The 19,059-nt window shown below is 37.7% G+C and overlaps 1 protein-coding gene across 3 annotated transcripts in view; it reads right to left on the reverse strand.

Moving 5' to 3' along the window:
* Positions 1-15,050, reverse strand: part of sbf1 (SET binding factor 1) — a 94,490-nt gene extending 79,440 nt beyond the window's left edge. For all 3 annotated transcript variants that reach the window (XM_057854341.1, XM_057854342.1, XM_057854340.1), the window contains exon 1: positions 14,817-15,050. In XM_057854341.1, the coding sequence (XP_057710324.1) occupies positions 14,817-14,871 (55 nt within the window). In that variant the 5' untranslated portion in view covers positions 14,872-15,050. The remainder of the gene's footprint in view (positions 1-14,816) is intronic.
* Between the last annotated feature and the right edge of the window lie 4,009 nt (positions 15,051-19,059).

Below are 19,059 nucleotides of genomic sequence, written 5' to 3' on the forward strand. Positions count from 1 at the left end.
TTTTGTTGTACATAGATCCTCTTTTTTTCTGTTTTTTAATACCGTTTGAGGCTTAGCTCAGGTATTGTAATTTTTTTATGTTCCTTATTTGACTACTTGATTATTCGGACTAACGAGTTCATCGATTAATCGACTAATAAAATAATCGATAGCTGCAGCCCTAAACGTGAGTTTTTGTTTGAGCTCGTTTTTTAATGCATTCGTAAATTAGTTTATAGATATATTTAGCCGTTTTTTGTGGGAATATGTGTCTGAACCATTTGTTAAGAGCATTGTAAAAAAAACATTAGCGTTTCATAGCATTTAAGCTAGCGGCCTTTTGCTATGTAAGTTAGCTAAATGTTCTTTTGTTGTACATAGATCCTCATTTTTTTTGTTTTTTTTAATACCGTTTGAGGCTTAGCTCAGGTATTTTAATTTTTTTATGTTCCTTATTTGATTACTCGATTATTCGGACTAACGAGTTCATCGATTAATTGACTACTAAAATAATCGATAGCTGCAGCCCTAAGTTTTTGTTTGAGCTCATGTTTTTTAATGCATTCGTAAATTAGTTTATAGATATATTTAGCGTTTTTTTTGGTGGGAAGATGTGTCTGAACCATTTGTTAAAAGCATTGTAAAAAAAAAAAAAAAAAAAAAAATTAGCATTTTATAGCATTCAAGCTAGCGGACATTTGCTCTGTAAAATAGCCAATTGTTCTTTTGTTTACATACATCCTCATTTATTTATTTTTTTATACGGTTTGAGGCTCAGCTCAGGTATTTTGATTTTTCGTGTTCCTTACCCGATTACTCGATTATTCGAACTAACTAGTTCATCGATTAATCAAGTAATAAAATAATTGATAGCTGCAGCCCTAATTTAGGTCATTCAATAGTGTAACATATTGTGTGGTATAATTGCAATGAATGTTCTTGATTAGGATGGGGCACATTTTTCATAAAGTGGATATAAAGTCAATACAGCCCTGAATCCAGCTGCTCCTTGTTGAGACCAACATAAGCCAAGTTTTTGTTTGAGCTAATGTTTTTTTAATGCATTCTTAAAGTAGTTTATGAGTATATTTAGCCGTTTTTTTGTGGGAATATGTGTCTGAACCATTTATTAAGAGCATTGTAAAAAAAAAAAAAACGTTAGATAGCATTTAAACTAGCGGCCTTTTGCTATGTAAGTTAGCGCAATGTTGTGCATAGATCCTCATTTATTTTATTTTTTTTTAATACCGTTTGAGGCTTTAGCTTTTTAGTATTTTAATTTTTTTTATGTTCCTTATTTGACTACTCAATTATTTGGAATAACGAGTTCATCGATTAATCGACTACTAAAATAATCAATAGCTGCAGCCCTAAACGTGAGCTAAGTTTTTGTATGAGCTCATGTTTTTTAATGCATTCGTAAATTAGTTTATAGGTATATTTAGCCGTTTTTTCTGGGAATATGTGTCTGAACCATTTGTTAAGAGCATTGTAGAAAAAAGTTAGCATTTTATAGCATTTAAGCTAGCGGACTTTTGCTCTGTAAATTAGCCAATTGCTCTTTTGTTTACATAGATCCTCATTTATTTATTTTTTTATACGGTTTGAGGCTCAGCTCAGGTATTTTGATTTTTCACGTTCCTGATCCGATTACTCGATTATTCGAACCAACTAGTTCATCGATTAATCAAGTAATAAAATAATTGATAGCTGCAGCCCTAATTTAGTTCATTCAATAGTGTAACATATTGTGTGGTATAATTGCAATGAATGTTCTAGATTAGGATGGGGCACATTTTTCATAAAGTGGATATAAAGTCAATACACCCCTGCTGAAAAGCTGAACAACCCCCATTAATAACCGTATTGCACAGGTTTCACACCCAAAAGGGACAATGTAGATTTTCCCAATTGAATAGAACTTCCCAAGCTTCTTTCCCCATTTCCTGTTTGAATATCGTCCCGCAGGCGCGATTGGCTGCCGGCTCCGCGGCCTCCGCTGTCAAAACATAAAGACGGCTATGGCGCTCCTCGAGGGACCCCTTCGCTAAAAGAACCACGCCCCAGCAACGACGGGAGGCTCGCCTCCATCTTGGCTCGAAATGAGATTCACGGATAAGATTTTGGCACAGGGAGCGTCGGTCACGTTGAGTGGCGATGACGTAAGCCCTCCGCCTCCCGGTCCCAGACTACCTGTCACTGCCCAAGCCTGCAAAACATTCCTCCTGTCGAGTGACACACACAAACACACACGCACGCACGCAGTGGCAGGCAGGATGCATGAAATATTTAGACTCCAGAGGAAACGCGGAATTCCTGGTATTCTTACGATCGAGGACTGCTTCACTCTAGGTTTGATGCTATTTACACATATGTGGGGAGTAAGAGAAAATCAACTCAAGAAAATAAACATTCCCATTATTTACAATATCGTTTTTCATATATTACACATAATTGTTTAAGTAATTCTTCAAACAAAAAAAAACTTCATCGAAAGAAATGATTGGTTGATTAATATCCATTACATAACAATGTGGCCTCATCATGAAGTGGTTATTGTAACTGTGTATATATACTGTATTTTTCGGACTATAAGTCGCAGGTTTTTTTTTTTTTTTCATAGTTTGGCAGAGGGTGTGTCTTTACTCTAGAGTAAGCCTGAATGATATATCGTTTAAACATCGCCATCACGATGTGTGCATGCGCGATAGTCCCATCGCAAGGACGTGCGATAGTTTTTATTTTTTTTTAACCCACATACGCCCTGCTTTCTGCTTTGCGCAGAGCCTCACACCCTCCCTCTCCCAGCTCTTTGAACCTCACAGTCACTGCAGCACTTGCTTATTAAAGTTAACGATGCTGGTATTTTTGATCTTACCAAAGAAGCGGACATCACAGCGCAGCAGCTGTCAATCATCGTTTAACTTGTTAAACAGTTTCTGCAAGGAAGCCGCTTTGGAATGAATGTGTGTGTGTGTGTGGAGACGTTTGAGACATATAAATTAAATGCCAGAAGTGATCATGAGGAGTTTGTAATTTCTACATGTCCACCAAGGGTCACAGCTAAGGTAGATAAACAGAAGTATCTAATAAAGCCAAGCATTTTTCTACTACAGTACTTTATTCTTGTTCAAAAATGATTTGGTTGGACAGTCATGTTTAAAACTCATCATAATTATTACGTCTGAAGTGCTTAAAACGATTTATTAGTATTATATATATATATATATATATATATATATATATATATGTATATGTGTAATTTTTTTTAAATCATACTTTGGGGAAAAGGTGAGAAAAAACATGCCTTATATGTATCTCTTTCCAATGCTATATCTGAATAAATACAATGAGTAAACACACAAAAAAAATAAAAATTTGGGGAGCGGGGTGCGCAACTTCACGGTTTTTCACTTATCACGGCAAGCTCTGGTCCCCATTAACTGTGAAAAACGAGGGATCACTGTACACTGGTCATTGTGGGTCATCCAAAGTCTTTCCAAACAGCTATTCAAGTCATCTAGTGAAAATTTCTTAATTTTTTTTTTTTTTTTTTAACATCACAATATAATATCGCAAACCCCCAAAAAATCGCAGCAATAGTTTTTTCCAATATCGTTCAGGCCTACTCTAGAGCCACTTATATGTGATTATTTATGGTCGAACTTCTCTCTCGCTAACTTTTTTGTAAAAAAATAGATATATACAGTGGGGAAAATAAGTATTTAGTCAACCACTAATTGTGCAAGTTCTCCCACTTGAAAATATTAGAGAGGCCTGTAATTGTCAACATGGGTAAACCTCAACCATGAGAGACAGAATGTGGGGGGAAAAAACGGAAAATCTAATTGTTTGATTTTTAAAGAATTTATTTGCAAATCATGGTGGAAAATAAGTATTTTGTCAATACCAAAAGTTCTTCTCATACTTTGTTGGCAATAACTGAGGTCAAACGTTTTCTGTAACTCTTCACAAGCTTTTCACACACTGTTTCTGGTATTTTGGCCCATTCCTCCATGCAGATCTCCTCTAGAGCAGTGATGTTTTGGGGCTGTAGTTGGGCAACATGGACTTTCAACTCCCTCCACAGATTTTCTATGGGGCTGAGATCTGGAGACTGGCTAGGCCACTCCAGGACCTTGAAATGCTTCTTACGAAGCCACTCCTTTGTTGCTCTGGCTGTGTGTTTGGGATCATTGTCATGCTGAAAGACCCAGCCATGTCTCATCTTCATTGCCCTTGCTGATGGAAGGAGATTTTCACTCAAAATCTCTCGATACATGGCCCCATTTATTCTTTCCTTTACACAGAACAGTCGTCCTGGTCCCTTTGCAGAAAAACAGCTCCAAAGCATGATGTTTCCAGCCCCAGGCTTCACAGTAGGTATGGTGTTCTTCAGAGGAAATTCAGTATTCTTTCACCTCCAAACACGAGAACCTGTGTTTCTACCAAAAAGTTCTATTTTGGTTTCATCAGACCATAACACATTCTCCCAGTCCTCTTCTGGATCATCCAAATGCTCTCTAGCGAACCGCAGACGGGCCTGGACGTGTACTTTCTTCAGCAGTGGGACACGTCTGGCAAAGCAGGATTTGAGTCCCTGGCGGCGCATTGTGTTACTGATAGTAGCCTTTGTTACTGTGGTCCAAGCTCTCTGTAGGTCATTCACAAGGTCCCCCCGTGTGGGTCTGGGATTTTTGCTCACAGTTCTTGTGATCATTTTGACGCCACGGGGTGAGATCTTGCATGGAGCCCCAGATCGAGGGAGATTATCAGTCGTCTTGTATGTCTTCCATTTTCTAATAATTTCTCCCACAGTTGATTTCGTTACACCAAGCGTTTTACCAATTGCAGATTCAGTCTTCCCAGCCTGGTGCAGGTCTACAATTTTGTCTCTGGTGTCCTTCGACAGCTCTTTGGTCTTGGCCATAGTGGAGTTTGGAGTGTGACTGACTGACTGAGGTTGTGGACAGGTGTCTATATATATACTATAAAACAGGTGCCATTAATACAGGTAAAGAGTGGAGCCTCGTTAGACCTTGTTAGACCTCTTTGACAGCCAGAAATCTTGCTTGTTTTTAGGTGACCAAATACTTATTTTCCACTCTAATTTGGAAACAAATTCTTTAAAAATCAAACAATGTGATTTTCTGTTTTTCTTTTCTACGTTCTGTCTCTCATGACTGAGGTTTACCCATGTTGACAATTACAGGCCTCTCTAATCTTTTCAAGTAGGAGAACTTGCACATCTGGTTGTTGACTAAATACTTATTTGCCCCACTGTATTCATATATTTATACTAAAACGATGTATGGATGTTAAATAAAATAATTTGAATAAAACAGAGAAGGCGCTGTGCATGCCTGCGCACGTTAACGCAGCCCCGCTCTCTTTTCAATCTTCCCCTCCCGCCCTGGCGCCCTCCGCGATTTGGCATCCTGGTATTTCCTTTTCGATATGGAGCAGCTAGTGAAAAACAAACTAAAGACAGGGGAATTGTAAAGCAAACAACTGCGGTAGGAGTGGGGTATGGAAAGGATTCAAATTGATTGTTGAAGATGCTATACAGAAACGTGTCAGCTTCGCTGAATGTAAACAAATGTGGTGCTTTGGTGTCATTCGGGAAATATATTTAACAATCCTTTCCAGCGTTATTTTACTGTGTAAATGCATTTATAATGATCCTAAAAATATGTAGACTATTTAAAGATTGAGAAAACTTTCGTTTTTTTTCTGCCAACTCGAAGAGATTAAAATAAATGTCAAATCCACTATCAGCCTGTTAGAACAGACACACAAATGTAAAAGATATAAATGTTTATTGAATATGCATCTTACAGTCTTGTTAAGCTGGGAGAATTCGTTACAAAAGACAGGCTTTAATTTGTTATCATTATGTCTATATGGACAGGCATCGTCACAAATGTGATCACACAAAACGCAACCACGCATCGCATCCCCCCATTTCCTCCTTCTCCTGAGTTCTAACAAATAAAACATAACATTTGGGGGGGGGGGTTCGGGCTCGTGCCTACAAATAAAACATAAAATTTCGGGTTTTTCGGGCTTGGGCAAGTCAATCGAGTTACCGTAATTTCCCGAATATAACGCGCACTTTTTTCCCCCAAAATCAACTTGTAAACTCATGGTGCGCATTATAAACGGGTACATGGATGGAGACAGAAATATATATGTATTACATATATATATAAACCGATTTTTTTTCATTGACACGGCCACGTTGTGTTGAAGAAACGTATGCGGCGACCCGTTGCCGACCATTACGGTACGTGACGTCACCGTTTTGTTTCGGTAATACTTCACTCTAATCGGCCGAATGATTTCGTCTGTGTTAAATTCTGCTTTTTTCACTCTTCATAAAGCACAGAATTTAGTTTCTTGAACTCATTTGAGTCGACGTTTATTGCAGCTCCACAATTCAGACCATAACAAATGTAAGGACACACATTTCCTGTGTCCGTCAACTATATCGGTCCCTCGGGAAACTCAAACCCAAATAAAAATAGTTCAGTAGTTTTACCGTATCAATCCATGGAAGAAACATTTATTCATCATGAGGAAACGAGCAAGTTATACAGCAGCCTTTAAAAGAAAAGTCACATCTGTTTTGTTTTCTCCTAGATTCTGGTAAGTTGGAGAAGTTGTCAAATCATATTATTACCGTAAATATTGTCAGTTTACGGTAATGTTTTGAACTACCAATGTGCTATGCTTGTGCTGTGTTTCACCAGTCAGTAAAATGACATCTCTGTATCTGTACACGAGCTCTGTTTTCTTGTATTCTTCTATTTATTGGTGCTAAAATTAGGGTGCGCGTTATAAACGGGTACAATAATTTTCCCCAGATTTTACAAGTAAATTTGGGGTGCGCATTATACACGGGTGCGCCTTATATTCGGGAAATTACGGTAATTGATTGATGTTAATTGGCCCGATCTAACTTCTAGCATACCGTACACCTACTCAGCCTGTTGTTCTATATTGTATTTTAAAATGCCTTTCAAGATGACATGTCTATTCTTGGTGCTGGATTCTTGAAGCAAAAACGGTTGCGCGACGTCTGTAAACGGGGTTTTCAGGGTAAAACGGGCAAATTAAAAAAGGTTCGGGGGCTTTATGTGCCATGAGTCTGCTATGGCAGCATATAGAAATATTGTTCTATCAAACACAACAGTTGTTTTGGCTTAAAGTACAGCAGTTTCTTTTAAAGAGGAGTGCAAGAGCAGAAACTGCTTTTTCAGTCTTGTCTGTTTTCCGCCATATGTTTTTTTCCTTTTAAATGCGCATTTTTGAGCTGGTGTAACTTAAACTCAGGTGCGACTTATAGTCCAAAATATACGGTAATCATTTGATCAACTGTAATTTTACATCAATAGCTAAGGGCCTCGTCATTGAATGAAGGGTACATTTCAATTACCATATTCACTCATGTAGTGGCCAGGGAGGTTACTTAACTGCAGAAAGCACGAGGCGTCCATTAAAGTTGCAAAAGCAATATATAGTATTTGTGGTGTGGCATTGATTTATTCTAATGGATGTCACGCAGCAATTGTTCTACAAAGAAAATACAGTGTAGTGATCTGAACGCAAGGGCGTAGGTTTGCACAGGGACGGTCGGGACATACAGTGGGGAGAACAAGTATTTGATACACTACCAATGGGAAAACCCATTGGCAGTGTATCAAATAATTGTTCTCCCCACTGTAACACTAGCAACTTTTCAGAATGCTCAAATTGTCCCCACCGACTTTTAAGCAACCTTAATTCCATTAAATAATGAGTTCGGTTCTCTGGGTAGTTTAGATTGTCTTCCAATAGAGCCTACCCACGTACCACGTGCTCGCTGTATGGTTCCGCCCACTTGTCCGTCATTTTGACTGTGTATTAGCATTGTTTTCAATTGATGGCGGAATTTAAAATGCATTTCATGGAAGACCCGGTGCTTTCTGATGCCGCAAACTCACCGGATCTGTTGCATAAAAGGCGTTATGAGGAAAAGCTTCGTTCTATACAGTCGCCAGATCCATATTTGATGCCCAAATCGATGTTTTTCGACCCACTGTCTTCGCCCTGTCTGCCTGACATCTGCTACGCTGATATTTACAATTATCTTGTCCACACAAAATCAGCCTATTCCCACGAAAATTTGAAAAACTTCAAGAGCTTGGAGGCTTATAATACTTCGTTGCTGGTTGGGTGAAACAGGTCCTCGTTCGGCAGGAATCTATCTTGTGCTTGGAAAGGTGAGTTACGAAATTTTCAATTCAAAATCTTTTGTTATTGCTAACATCCACTGTCAAGTCTAATGTATTTCATGTCGTTTGTCAATGGAGTTAAGGCTTTTAATGTTTATATGGTTTAGCGATAGCACTCTCACGACATACATACGTGTATGTTGTCGGCGATTAGCCTAGCAATGATCTTAATTGTGGTTATTTGTCAGCCCCGTAGACGAGGCCAGTTTCTTTCACTTGGTACCAGCTAAATATTATTCAAAAAATAACGATGGTGGAAGAAAGGGAAGTCACAAACATCTTGAATTTGAAACTATGTCGTACTACGTCGTATGTTGTCGGCGATTAGCCTAGCAATGATCTTAATTGTGGTTGTCAGGCCAAAACCCTCTAAATATATATTAAATGCATCTTACCGGATATAAAATGACTACTACATAGTCTGTGGTGATTTTTTGGTGTCCAGTTTTCACGTCGAATTGCAGCCGTCCATTTCGCTCTCCTCTTTGGATCCCTCAGAATACGGTAAAACTTCAAGTCTCTCCTTCCATCTTCTCTGTTAGTGCAACCAACAGCCACACACGCCTTCACCATTTTGATTAATAATGTTAAGGAGCAGAAAAACACGCCGTAAATAGGAGAAATGTACGTAGCCGTAACAGGTTAACACTATGTTTTGACGGACAAGTGGGCGGAACCATACAGCGAGCACGTGGTACGTGGGTAGGCTCTATATGTTGTAAGGATAGAACTGATCCTATCCTACCCTAATTGAGCCTTAAATGAATTATTTTCATGATATTCAGACTTACATTTACCCCTTTTCACTTGGTAATGCGCCGGTCCATTATCCCCTGCTCAGACGCACACTTGATTGGCTGATGACTGCATTTATTTAAAATGTATTTATTTAAAAGAAATATTTGCAGCCTATGCAGACCATTTTTTCCAGAAGATCATACACTATGCATAGTCGGGGTAATAATTTTTTTGTTTTTAACTTTTTTAACATTTTTATTGCGTTTAGCTGTGCTTGTGGACAAAAGGGGAAGTGTATTACCTGAAGGAAGACTCCATTTTAATTAATTTTTGTTATACCCAAAGAATATTTTTTAATTCCCGTAATTTTTGGACTATAAGCTGCCACTTTTTTCTTTCATTTTGAATCCTGCGGCTAAGAGTCCAGTGCGGCTTATTTGTTGATTTATTTGGGTTAATAAGCAACACATCCCTCCTAGCATGCATTGCAGCACTACAGATGTAAATAACAGTCAAAATTCATGTTCTGTGCTAATTATTTATTCAATTACTGTTCCAGTTGTTTAATTAATTGCTTGTTGTGGAATTTGGTAACACTTTATTTGACAGCGGCGTCATAAGACTGTCATAAGACCATCATAATTATGACATGACACTATCATGAGCATTACTGAATGCTTATGACAGATGTCATTAACTGTTATCCAGAAAATTATGTTACTAACACCATTTATGTCCAGCTCGGATCTTTTACATCCATTCAAAAGTGAGATAATTTGCCAGAAGACACCAAATTACATCAGTTATAAGTAGAGGCGTGCGAAATTTCCGATTCTTAGATTATTCGCGATTCGGCCGTGGAAGATTCGAGAACGATTCACAAATATCCAAATTCCGATTATTGAATTATACCAGGTAAAGCGGAAGTAAAACACAGTCAGTGCGGTCTTTGGGACACAATGAGGAACGGACCGATAGTAAATATGATGTTCAACTCATGCCGCTAGATAAAAAAAAATATATATCATACATGACAAACAACGCCCAGTTGCTAGTTGCTACGAACATAGATAGACACAGTAGATATCATATATATGTAGTCCTAGAAGGAAAAAGCGGCATGGAAAATGAATGAATGAATGTAGTCCTAGATGCAAAATGGACAGACGACGTCGGTGTTAGAACATGTATTATTGAACAGAGATGCGAAATGACAGACTTTCCGGCGTAAGTAAACAGCCGCCATCTTAAAGCAGTAGACCTATCTAGAAGGCTCTATTGTAGCGAACCTAATTAACTTTTTATCTAAAATACTCCTAAATCGGCAGAATCTTGTCTTGAATCTATTTTAAATGATGAAATAGTTTTAAACCTTTGACAAAAGTAGACAGAAGGGAAATTGTCGAATAACGGGAGCAATTTTAACAACTGTAACAGTTGATTCACAATATTAAATTAATTGAATGTAGTTTAAAGCTGCTGATACAGAATGGGGACTGGAGTTTTTTATTTACTGTTATTTTTGTATATTTGTTTATTGTTATATGCTAACTTGATACTGAAATAGTAGTTTGGTTTAGCCTGAGAGGATTTTTGAACAATTTTGGAACTAATGTACTAAACATTTAAAAAAAAATTTTTTTTTAAATTTTTTAAAAAGGAGGGAGGTGCATCAATAGTCGTTTTATAATTGAATCGAAGCCTCTGAATCGTAATCGTAATCGAATCGTTAGGTGCCCAAAGATTCCCAGCTCTAGTTATAAGCATTCATTAATAGGAGTGGGAACCTCTTGGTACCTCACGATACGATACGATTTGCGATACAAAGCTCACGATTACGATGATCTGACGATACAACGATTATTGATACATTGGTCAGGAAATCATTCTAGGACAGGGGTGCCCAATCCCGGTCCTCGAGAGCCCCTATCCAGCTTGTTTTCCATGTCTCCCTCCTCTAACACACCTGGATCAACTAATCAGGATCGTTATCAGGCTGCTGCAGAGCTTGCTGATGAGCTGATCATTTGATTCATAAAAATATATATATATTTATAATAAAAAATAATTTTAAAAAAAATTGCAAATGACTTTTTTCTTTGATTAAAAGTAGTTTTTTGATTAAAGCAACTTTTATTACGATTGAATGATTCAGACACAAAATGTCCTATCCATAATATGGCTCAAACACAAAAAGGATTGCTTCAAAGAAAACAGTTTGAATGAAAAATAAAGTGTTCAAATGCGAATTTCTGCGTCTCAAATATTTTTTCACATTCAAACCTTTTTTTCTACAATTTAATTTTTTTCATTTTTGATTAAAGTGATTTTTCTTTTGAAATTTTTTTTTTTGTTTGTTTGAAGCAACTTATTTTTCGATTGAATAATAAAGACACAAATGTCCTAGCCAAAATGTGGTCCAAACGCAAAATTACATGACTTTAGGGCTGCAGCTATTGAATATTTCAGTAGTCGATTAATTAATGACTAATTAGTTCGAATAATCGAGTAATCGGATAAGGAACATTAAAAAATTTAAATACCTGAGCTGAGCCTCAAACATTATAAATCTTTTTTTTTTTTTTAATGAGGATCTATGTACAACAAAAGAACAAATGGCTAACTTACATAGAAAAAGTCAGCTAGCTTAAATGCTATGAAATGCAAACGTTTTTTTTTTTTTTTTTTTTTTTTTTTAAATGCTCTTAACAAATGGTTTAGACACATATTCCCACAAAAAAGGGCTAAACATAGCCATAAACTAAATTATGAATGCATTAAAAAAAATTAGCTTACGTTGGTCTTAACAGGGAGCAGTTGAATTAAGCCATGTGAAAAGAGGCAGACCAAAGGGCAGTGTATCCACTCTAATCAATACAACTAAATGCAAACACTTTCAAAATGAACTAGGGCTGGGCGATATGGCCTTAAGTACGTATCACGATAAATTGAGCAGATTTACCTCGATAACGATAAATGACGATAAATTCGCCCAAGCAAACTGTTATATAATTTGAAAATTTGAATCAATGCATGGAATACAAATTAAGTTTCTCATTAAATTTATTTACCAGCTTTCAATTTAACAATTGCACATGCAGTCTAAACATTAAGTATTAAAAAAAAATCTTGTAAACAATAAGAATTCTTTTGTGAACATTTATAACAGCTTGTATGACTTGAAAAATATCATCACTTGAATTTCATTAAATTCATTCCGCATTGTTATACACTAGATAGTGGCATACGTTTAGATATTTAGAATAGATACAAATACGACACATCCACCCGCCCCCCAGAAATTATACTTAATTAAAAAATAAAATGTTTCACAAACCTTTCTTTTATTCGGCTCAATTATTTACATCTTATGATTTTGGAAATCCTTACAGTATGCAATAAATCATATTCCTGTTCCCAAGCACTGTGCTTACTGTACTGTAATTTTTACAAAAAATAAACAATACATAGTTACTCCCCGTCATCTAGGACGAGCCACTTACAAGACTAGCACTGTCGTGTATTACAAATACTGCTTTGAACACATCTTCACAGACAAAAGCAATGACACAGGCTTAAAGAGGTCAACTTAAATTGTGTAAATCACACTTAATAACGATACGATCTCCTGGTTGAAATAGACGACATCCACTTAATTCTATTGAAGATATGTAATGCTGAGGCAATTTGTCAACTTTACTTTTAAAAAGAAACGTGCACTGTTTATCCAGTAGATGGGGCTCTTGCAGTGTGTCAAACAGTGATTCAATTTAGGGCAATTGTCTTAAAAGTGGTTCATTGTTTCAGAAAGCCTCGGTTTTTCCATCCCTATCTGGAACCCGTCAAGAGTTTACTTAATGTCGGGTGAAAGTTTGGCGAAGCTAACTTAAGCCCGACTTCATCCCGTTTACTTGTAGCGTTAGCCGCTAGCGTTAGCTGCTAGCGTTAGCCTAACGGGCTTCTGTTTGATTGGCTTCCTGAAAACCATGTGACTCCAAACGTAAGCACACTGTCTGCTTTCTTAAAGGGGAATGAACATAGCCGAACAACACAGAGTCAAAGCGGGATGAAAAGACTATATTTTCTTCTTTTATTAAATCACCGAATTTACCGACATGGTCAAAATTACGTCGGTCATCGTGAAGAATTTCGGTAACGGTAAATTTTCGGTTTACCGCCCTGCTCTAAAATGAACCATTACAGACCCACTTTAATTAAATGAATACTTGAAGCAACAAAATTTAATTTGAATATTTTTTCATAATCGCATACTCGAGTTAATCGATTAATCGTTGCAGCACTACATGACTTCTTTAAAAAAAATGTTTCAATTAAAAAAAAACGACAAATCAAAAAATATTTCAATCAAAGAAAAATTGTTTTCAAATATATTTTTTTTGAGTTTCAAATTTATTTTTGCATTCAAACACATTTTTTTTTATTAAGGTGACTTTTTCTTTGATTGAAAATATATATTTTGACTGAAGCAACTTTTTATTTGATTGAGTAATAAAGACACAAATCTACCTCCATACGAGGATACTGGTAAAAATACCATCATTTTACTTACTTTTTAACTCAGTGATGCAAAAATGCTCTTGGTTTTTGGATTACTTTCTTTTAAATCAGTTTTTTTTTTTCTGATCAACTGTATACATCCCACTGTCAACAACAATCCGGACCTTTCATTGCGTCATCTTGATGTCTCTTCCACACAGTAAAGAGCCTCCACTGCCTGTCTAGTCCATTGAAATCAATCATTAGTCATTACTGCACTAAAAGTGTTTGACGTTGCATCTGATCCATTGAAACCCGCGCATGTCTGGCTTCCAGATGATTTTAAAAGGGTTACTTCACTGCTTGCTTTCAACAGGAAGGGGAGTTTCTGCAGCGTCGCATTGTCCACGTAATGACATCCTGCACTGGACCAAACTTCACGGCTAGAATTCAAGATTCTAAAAAAGTGCAATCAAGCAAGCAGAAGACTGCACCGTGAAAGATAAACATGCAGCTTTTAGCATAGCGCTTGCAATTTGCCTACAGTGAATAAATCATAGGCGAGCTGGAGTGTAACACGTTGCAAGTTGCATGCTTCCAGTGGAGAGGCGGGTTGAATATTTCATGATTAAACGAGCCATTCTACTGCACGGATCTAGGCCAGGGCTCAGGGTAAAGGGGAGGGGGGGGGGGGGGGGGGGGTTCAGATAACGGTCTAAACAAGGTCCCCATCAACACAAGGGAGCAGGGGGGCTGGTGGATGGAAGGGGCCCAATCCATCTGGGTTAATCCGCACAAAACACACAACAATCAGAAACGTAGCCAGAGGTAAACATCGATTGACAGTTTGCAGAAATCTGAGGAGATTTTGGGGTACTCCTGAGCCCTACCAGCAAAACACTGTTAAATCAGTTAAATGCAATAAATTGGCAAAATGCAAAATGCATTAAAACAGGTGAATAAATGCGTTTTGGGTTGCAGCCGAACCGACAGGCAGTCCCCGGCTAACATTAGCTCCTCCGTGGCTTTAAGTTTAATGTCAACATTGACAGACATTTTAACATAAAAGCTGTATAAGGCTAACAACTAGGCAAGAGGACTTGTAAACATATCACGAAATCAGAAGAGAAACTGACAGCTCGACTAGGAACTAAGCACACTAATCCGGAGCAGCGAGTGAGTCCTCGGTGTAAAGTTGACAAGAGAAGCCGGTTGACAAGCGCCGCAGCCGGCATGCCGTGATTGGCGCCCCGGCCCATCCCCGCCTACTATTTCCCCGAAGCTAATAATAGGCCCTGATGCTAGGCGGCTAAAAGCAGCACCCACCTCGCTTGTCGAGGTCGTAACCGACCACCACAAAGTAGTCGGCGAGCCTGGCCATGGCGGGGGATCACGGCGACAGGCCTCTCGCGCTTATTCCTCTTCTCTCGCCGCCGTTAATAGTCCATTTACGTGCTGCCGGCGACGACCCCATCACGGGCAACGGTAGCATCCTTCCAGCTGTACCCTGCCGCCATACTGTCAGTCTGCCTTCGTTGACAGCCGTGAGCGGTGCGTCTGCGCAGTACCGACTTCCAGGGAGGGGCCGCTGTCGCCAAGAATGTTATCATCGTTTACAAAACATTTTCAGCACATTTTCGCATCCTAATTTGTTGGTCTGAAACACTCTCATTTGTTTCATAACAAACTCCCACCTCCCAAAAAGGATTATCTTTACATACAGATGCAACAAGATGGCAGCAAAGTGCCACTTTTGCCCATTCGAAGCTCCTCAATTCACTTCAACATAGTTCAATGACACTGAAGAGAGGAAACATCTCACTATGTCTACTTATTCAAAGACTGATCTCTTGATGTCGTATCAGCGGTTCTTAACCTGGGTTCGGTGAAGGTTAAGGTCAGGTATAGGCCCAGCCTATACGCAGATTATGCAGCTGTTTAGGGCCCCTGACCACTAGGGGGCCCCCAATCTGGCAATTGTTTAATTTATATTCTATTTTGTTTACTACAGTTTGCTTTATTTGACATTTTTGAGTTTTGATACCTGATTACAAGCTTAAAAAAAAAAAAAAGTTCTTCCTTAACTTCTTTTTTTCCTCTTTTAGAAAAAGGTTTGGCGCTATCTACTGTAAGTACTGACAATCATTTGGGGTGAGAAGTTTGAAGTATGCAGTGCAATAAAATCTGATTAATATACATAATATGGACGTATGGGTTGGATTGCATGTATGGGTTTCACAGAACACTGTGACGAAATGGTGGGCCAAAAATATGGGCCCCTTTGCATTATTTTGCTTAGGACCCCCAAATGGCCTGGGCCGGCCCTGGTTAAGGTTTTTTGGACTGACTAGCTTTTAGACTAGGGGTGCACGATATCCATTTTTTGACACCGATACCGATATCGATATTTTCCTGCTCCTCAAGGCCGATACCGATACGATAACCTATAAGATATGGCGGAAAACACTCAGGTGACTTGAAATTCCGCACTGGGACCCCCAATTTAGCCAACTTTCAAAATTGTCCAATATGCATGTGTGATACATCATTGGAAAGCTTAAAATCTCAATTTTCTGGGGGGAGACAAATTTTGAGCAGGAGGGCATTTAAAAAAAAAAAAAAAACAATTCAGATAGCAAAACCCTATCTGGAGGTGAGAGCATGCGAGAACAGAATTACAGACGCCATGACTTTAACGAGATATTATCGCGTACCTACTTTGTTTCGATCCAAAAACTCCATGTAGCATGTATCACTGAGTGTCAAGACACAGCTGTGAATGGCCACAGCTTGATTTTATGGGTGAAACATGGTTATATAACAAGGGTCGCGATGCAGAAATCGCAGACATCAAGGAGTGGTCGAGATTTTCTTTTTCATATATTTACCCTTTTAAATGTTTTTTTCAACTTTTTTTTTTTTGTTTGGATTAATTATTTATCATCTAACATATGAGAGAAAATATTACTAACAAAAAAAATACAATTAAGCGATAGTTATGAGGTAGATATCGGTGACTTTTTTACAGACGCCATTTTTTTTTCATTGTGACATAATTTGTTTAAAAGTTTAAAATATGTGGGTGAATAAATTTTTAAAATCGTTTTTTTTTTTTTTTAAACGAAATATGAGACATCAATGAATGATTCTAAACTAAAAACGACAGACATTTTGAATAATAAATATAATTAATTACCTTTGTTTTATGACTGGATTGAAACAAAAGCGGTTGCGCGACGTCTGTAAACGGGGGTTTTCAGGGTAAAACGGAAAAATTAAAAATCGTTCGGGGGCTTAAAGTGACATGAATCTGCTATGGCTGCATATAGACATATTGTTCTATCAAACACAACCGTTGTTTTCGCTTAAAATACAGCAGTTTCTTTTAAAGACGAGTGCAAGAGCCGAAACTGCTTTTTCAGTCTTGTCTGTTTTCCGCCATGTAGTATATAATTTTTCAATGACCTGAGTTTTTGAACACTTATAGGTAAAAAATATTAGTGATTGATTCAGCATAGATTTGCCTTTGACCAAACCAGAATTTTCATGATGACATGAACATTATTATAATAAACAAAACAAAGACAAGAACAGTTTTGACCTAAAAAAAGTGCCCATATTATTTTTTTCAAATAAATATAATTTGAGTCAATCACAATCAGTCGGTCAATATCATTGACGATGTGTTCCCCTGATCTAAAACAAACATAAACCCAACATGTATTGTGCTTTGTCAGCAGATAAAACATTTGGTGCAACAGAAGAGGAGACTTTTGTCGTCTAGGTCCATGAAACAACTTTCTTAACCTGGCAATTATAGAACGGCAAGCCTATCAACAACCAAAAGGCCTCTCAAGAACTTGTAAACATAAACATGCTAATTGCCATAATAAGGTTTATAAATAATTGAAGGAAAAATACAGCCTCTAGAATGCTAACAATAATTTGCATACTGGCAAGACAGGAGTGGAAACATACGCTCACATCCCAATCCGACACCGTGCCAAAAATATTATTAATAGGCCCAATAATATATAATGTTATTGGAGTTATTGGGATGACGTCATAATTCCTATTATCGGACCGATAATTATCGGACCGATAATTATTGTGCACCTCTATTTTAGACTAAGTTTTGGACTAGTCCTTCCCCAATTTACAGGCTTTATTCCAATTCTTTCAACCGCTACTTCTCTATCTGATGGGAGGAGAAACTAGTTTGCTCAGTGGAAGGTTGACTCTCACTTGATATGAGGCAGTACCTTGCACTGCATTTACATAAAAAAGGCAGGCAAGGATTTGCTAGAATGAGAATTAGTGCTGCAACGATTAATCGATTAACTCGAAAAAAGATTCGACTTAAATTTTGCCGCTTCGAGTATTCGTATAACTAAAGTGGCGTTGTAATGGTGTGTTTTGAAAGTGTTTGCATTTAGCTTTATTGATTTGGGTGGATACACTGTTCTCTAGTCTGGTTTTGTTTGATCTGTTTTTTGTTTTTTTTTATGCATTCTTAATTTAGTTTAGAATATGTGTGTGAACCATTTGTCAAGAGCATTGTAAAAAAAAAATTTTTAAAGTTAGCATTTTACAGCATTTAAGTCAGGGGTGTCCAAACTTTTTGCAAAGGGGACCAGATTTGGTGTGGTAAAAATGTGGGGGGCCGACCTTGGCTGACGTCTTTTATGTAGAACAATATTTTTAAGCAAATTTTAGCAAGCCATTCTGTGAGTCGCATTTGCTTTAGTTATTTATTTTTTTTATTAATAATTACAACAATCTCGCAACTAGCCTTTGTGGCGTTCTCTTTCGACTCGGGCTCTTGCGAATTACTGCTGCTGTGAAATTAAACTAGCTTCAAGTTGCTTCAATTTCTCGCTACGTATCTTGCCTGTAATCTTGTTGTACATGTCAGCGTGTCTTGTTTAGTAATATCGCCTCACACTGAACTCTTTAAAAACAGCGACTGTCTCTTTGCAAATAAGGCAGACAGTTGCATATTTTAGCAAAGAAATAAGTCCAATTTCCACCTATCCTTGAAGCGCCAGCCGTCGCAGTCAACTTTTTTTTGTTGATTGTCGCCATTTTAGAATATTGGCAGTAAAGGGTCACACGGGGTAATGTTGCTTAGAGTGCTGCTGCCTTTTCGTGGGTAAATGAGGAGCAGCATTTGGTGTGTAAGATACTTCATATGCTGGTAGCAGTACTGCTGACCAATTTATTAAGTCTGTGTGCGGGCCAGACGTTATTGATTTTATGACAGAGGCTGGGGGCCGCATTTGGCCCCCGGGCTGGACTTTGGACATGCCTGATTTAAGATAACAGACTTTTGCTATGTAAGTTAGCCAATTGTACTTTTGCTCTACATACAGTAGATCCTCATTTATATATGTATTTTATACCATTTGAGGCTCAGTTTAGGTATTTAAATTTGTTATGTTCCTTATCCGATAACTCGATTATTCGAACCAACTAGTTAATCGATTAATCGACTACTAAAATAATCGATAGCAGCAGCCCTAATGAGAATATCGACTTGAAAAGAAAAATAGGAACAGTGTGAAATGAA

Source organism: Corythoichthys intestinalis, chromosome 13 (assembly GCF_030265065.1).
Source record: "Corythoichthys intestinalis isolate RoL2023-P3 chromosome 13, ASM3026506v1, whole genome shotgun sequence".
NCBI lineage: Eukaryota > Metazoa > Chordata > Actinopteri > Syngnathiformes > Syngnathidae > Corythoichthys > Corythoichthys intestinalis.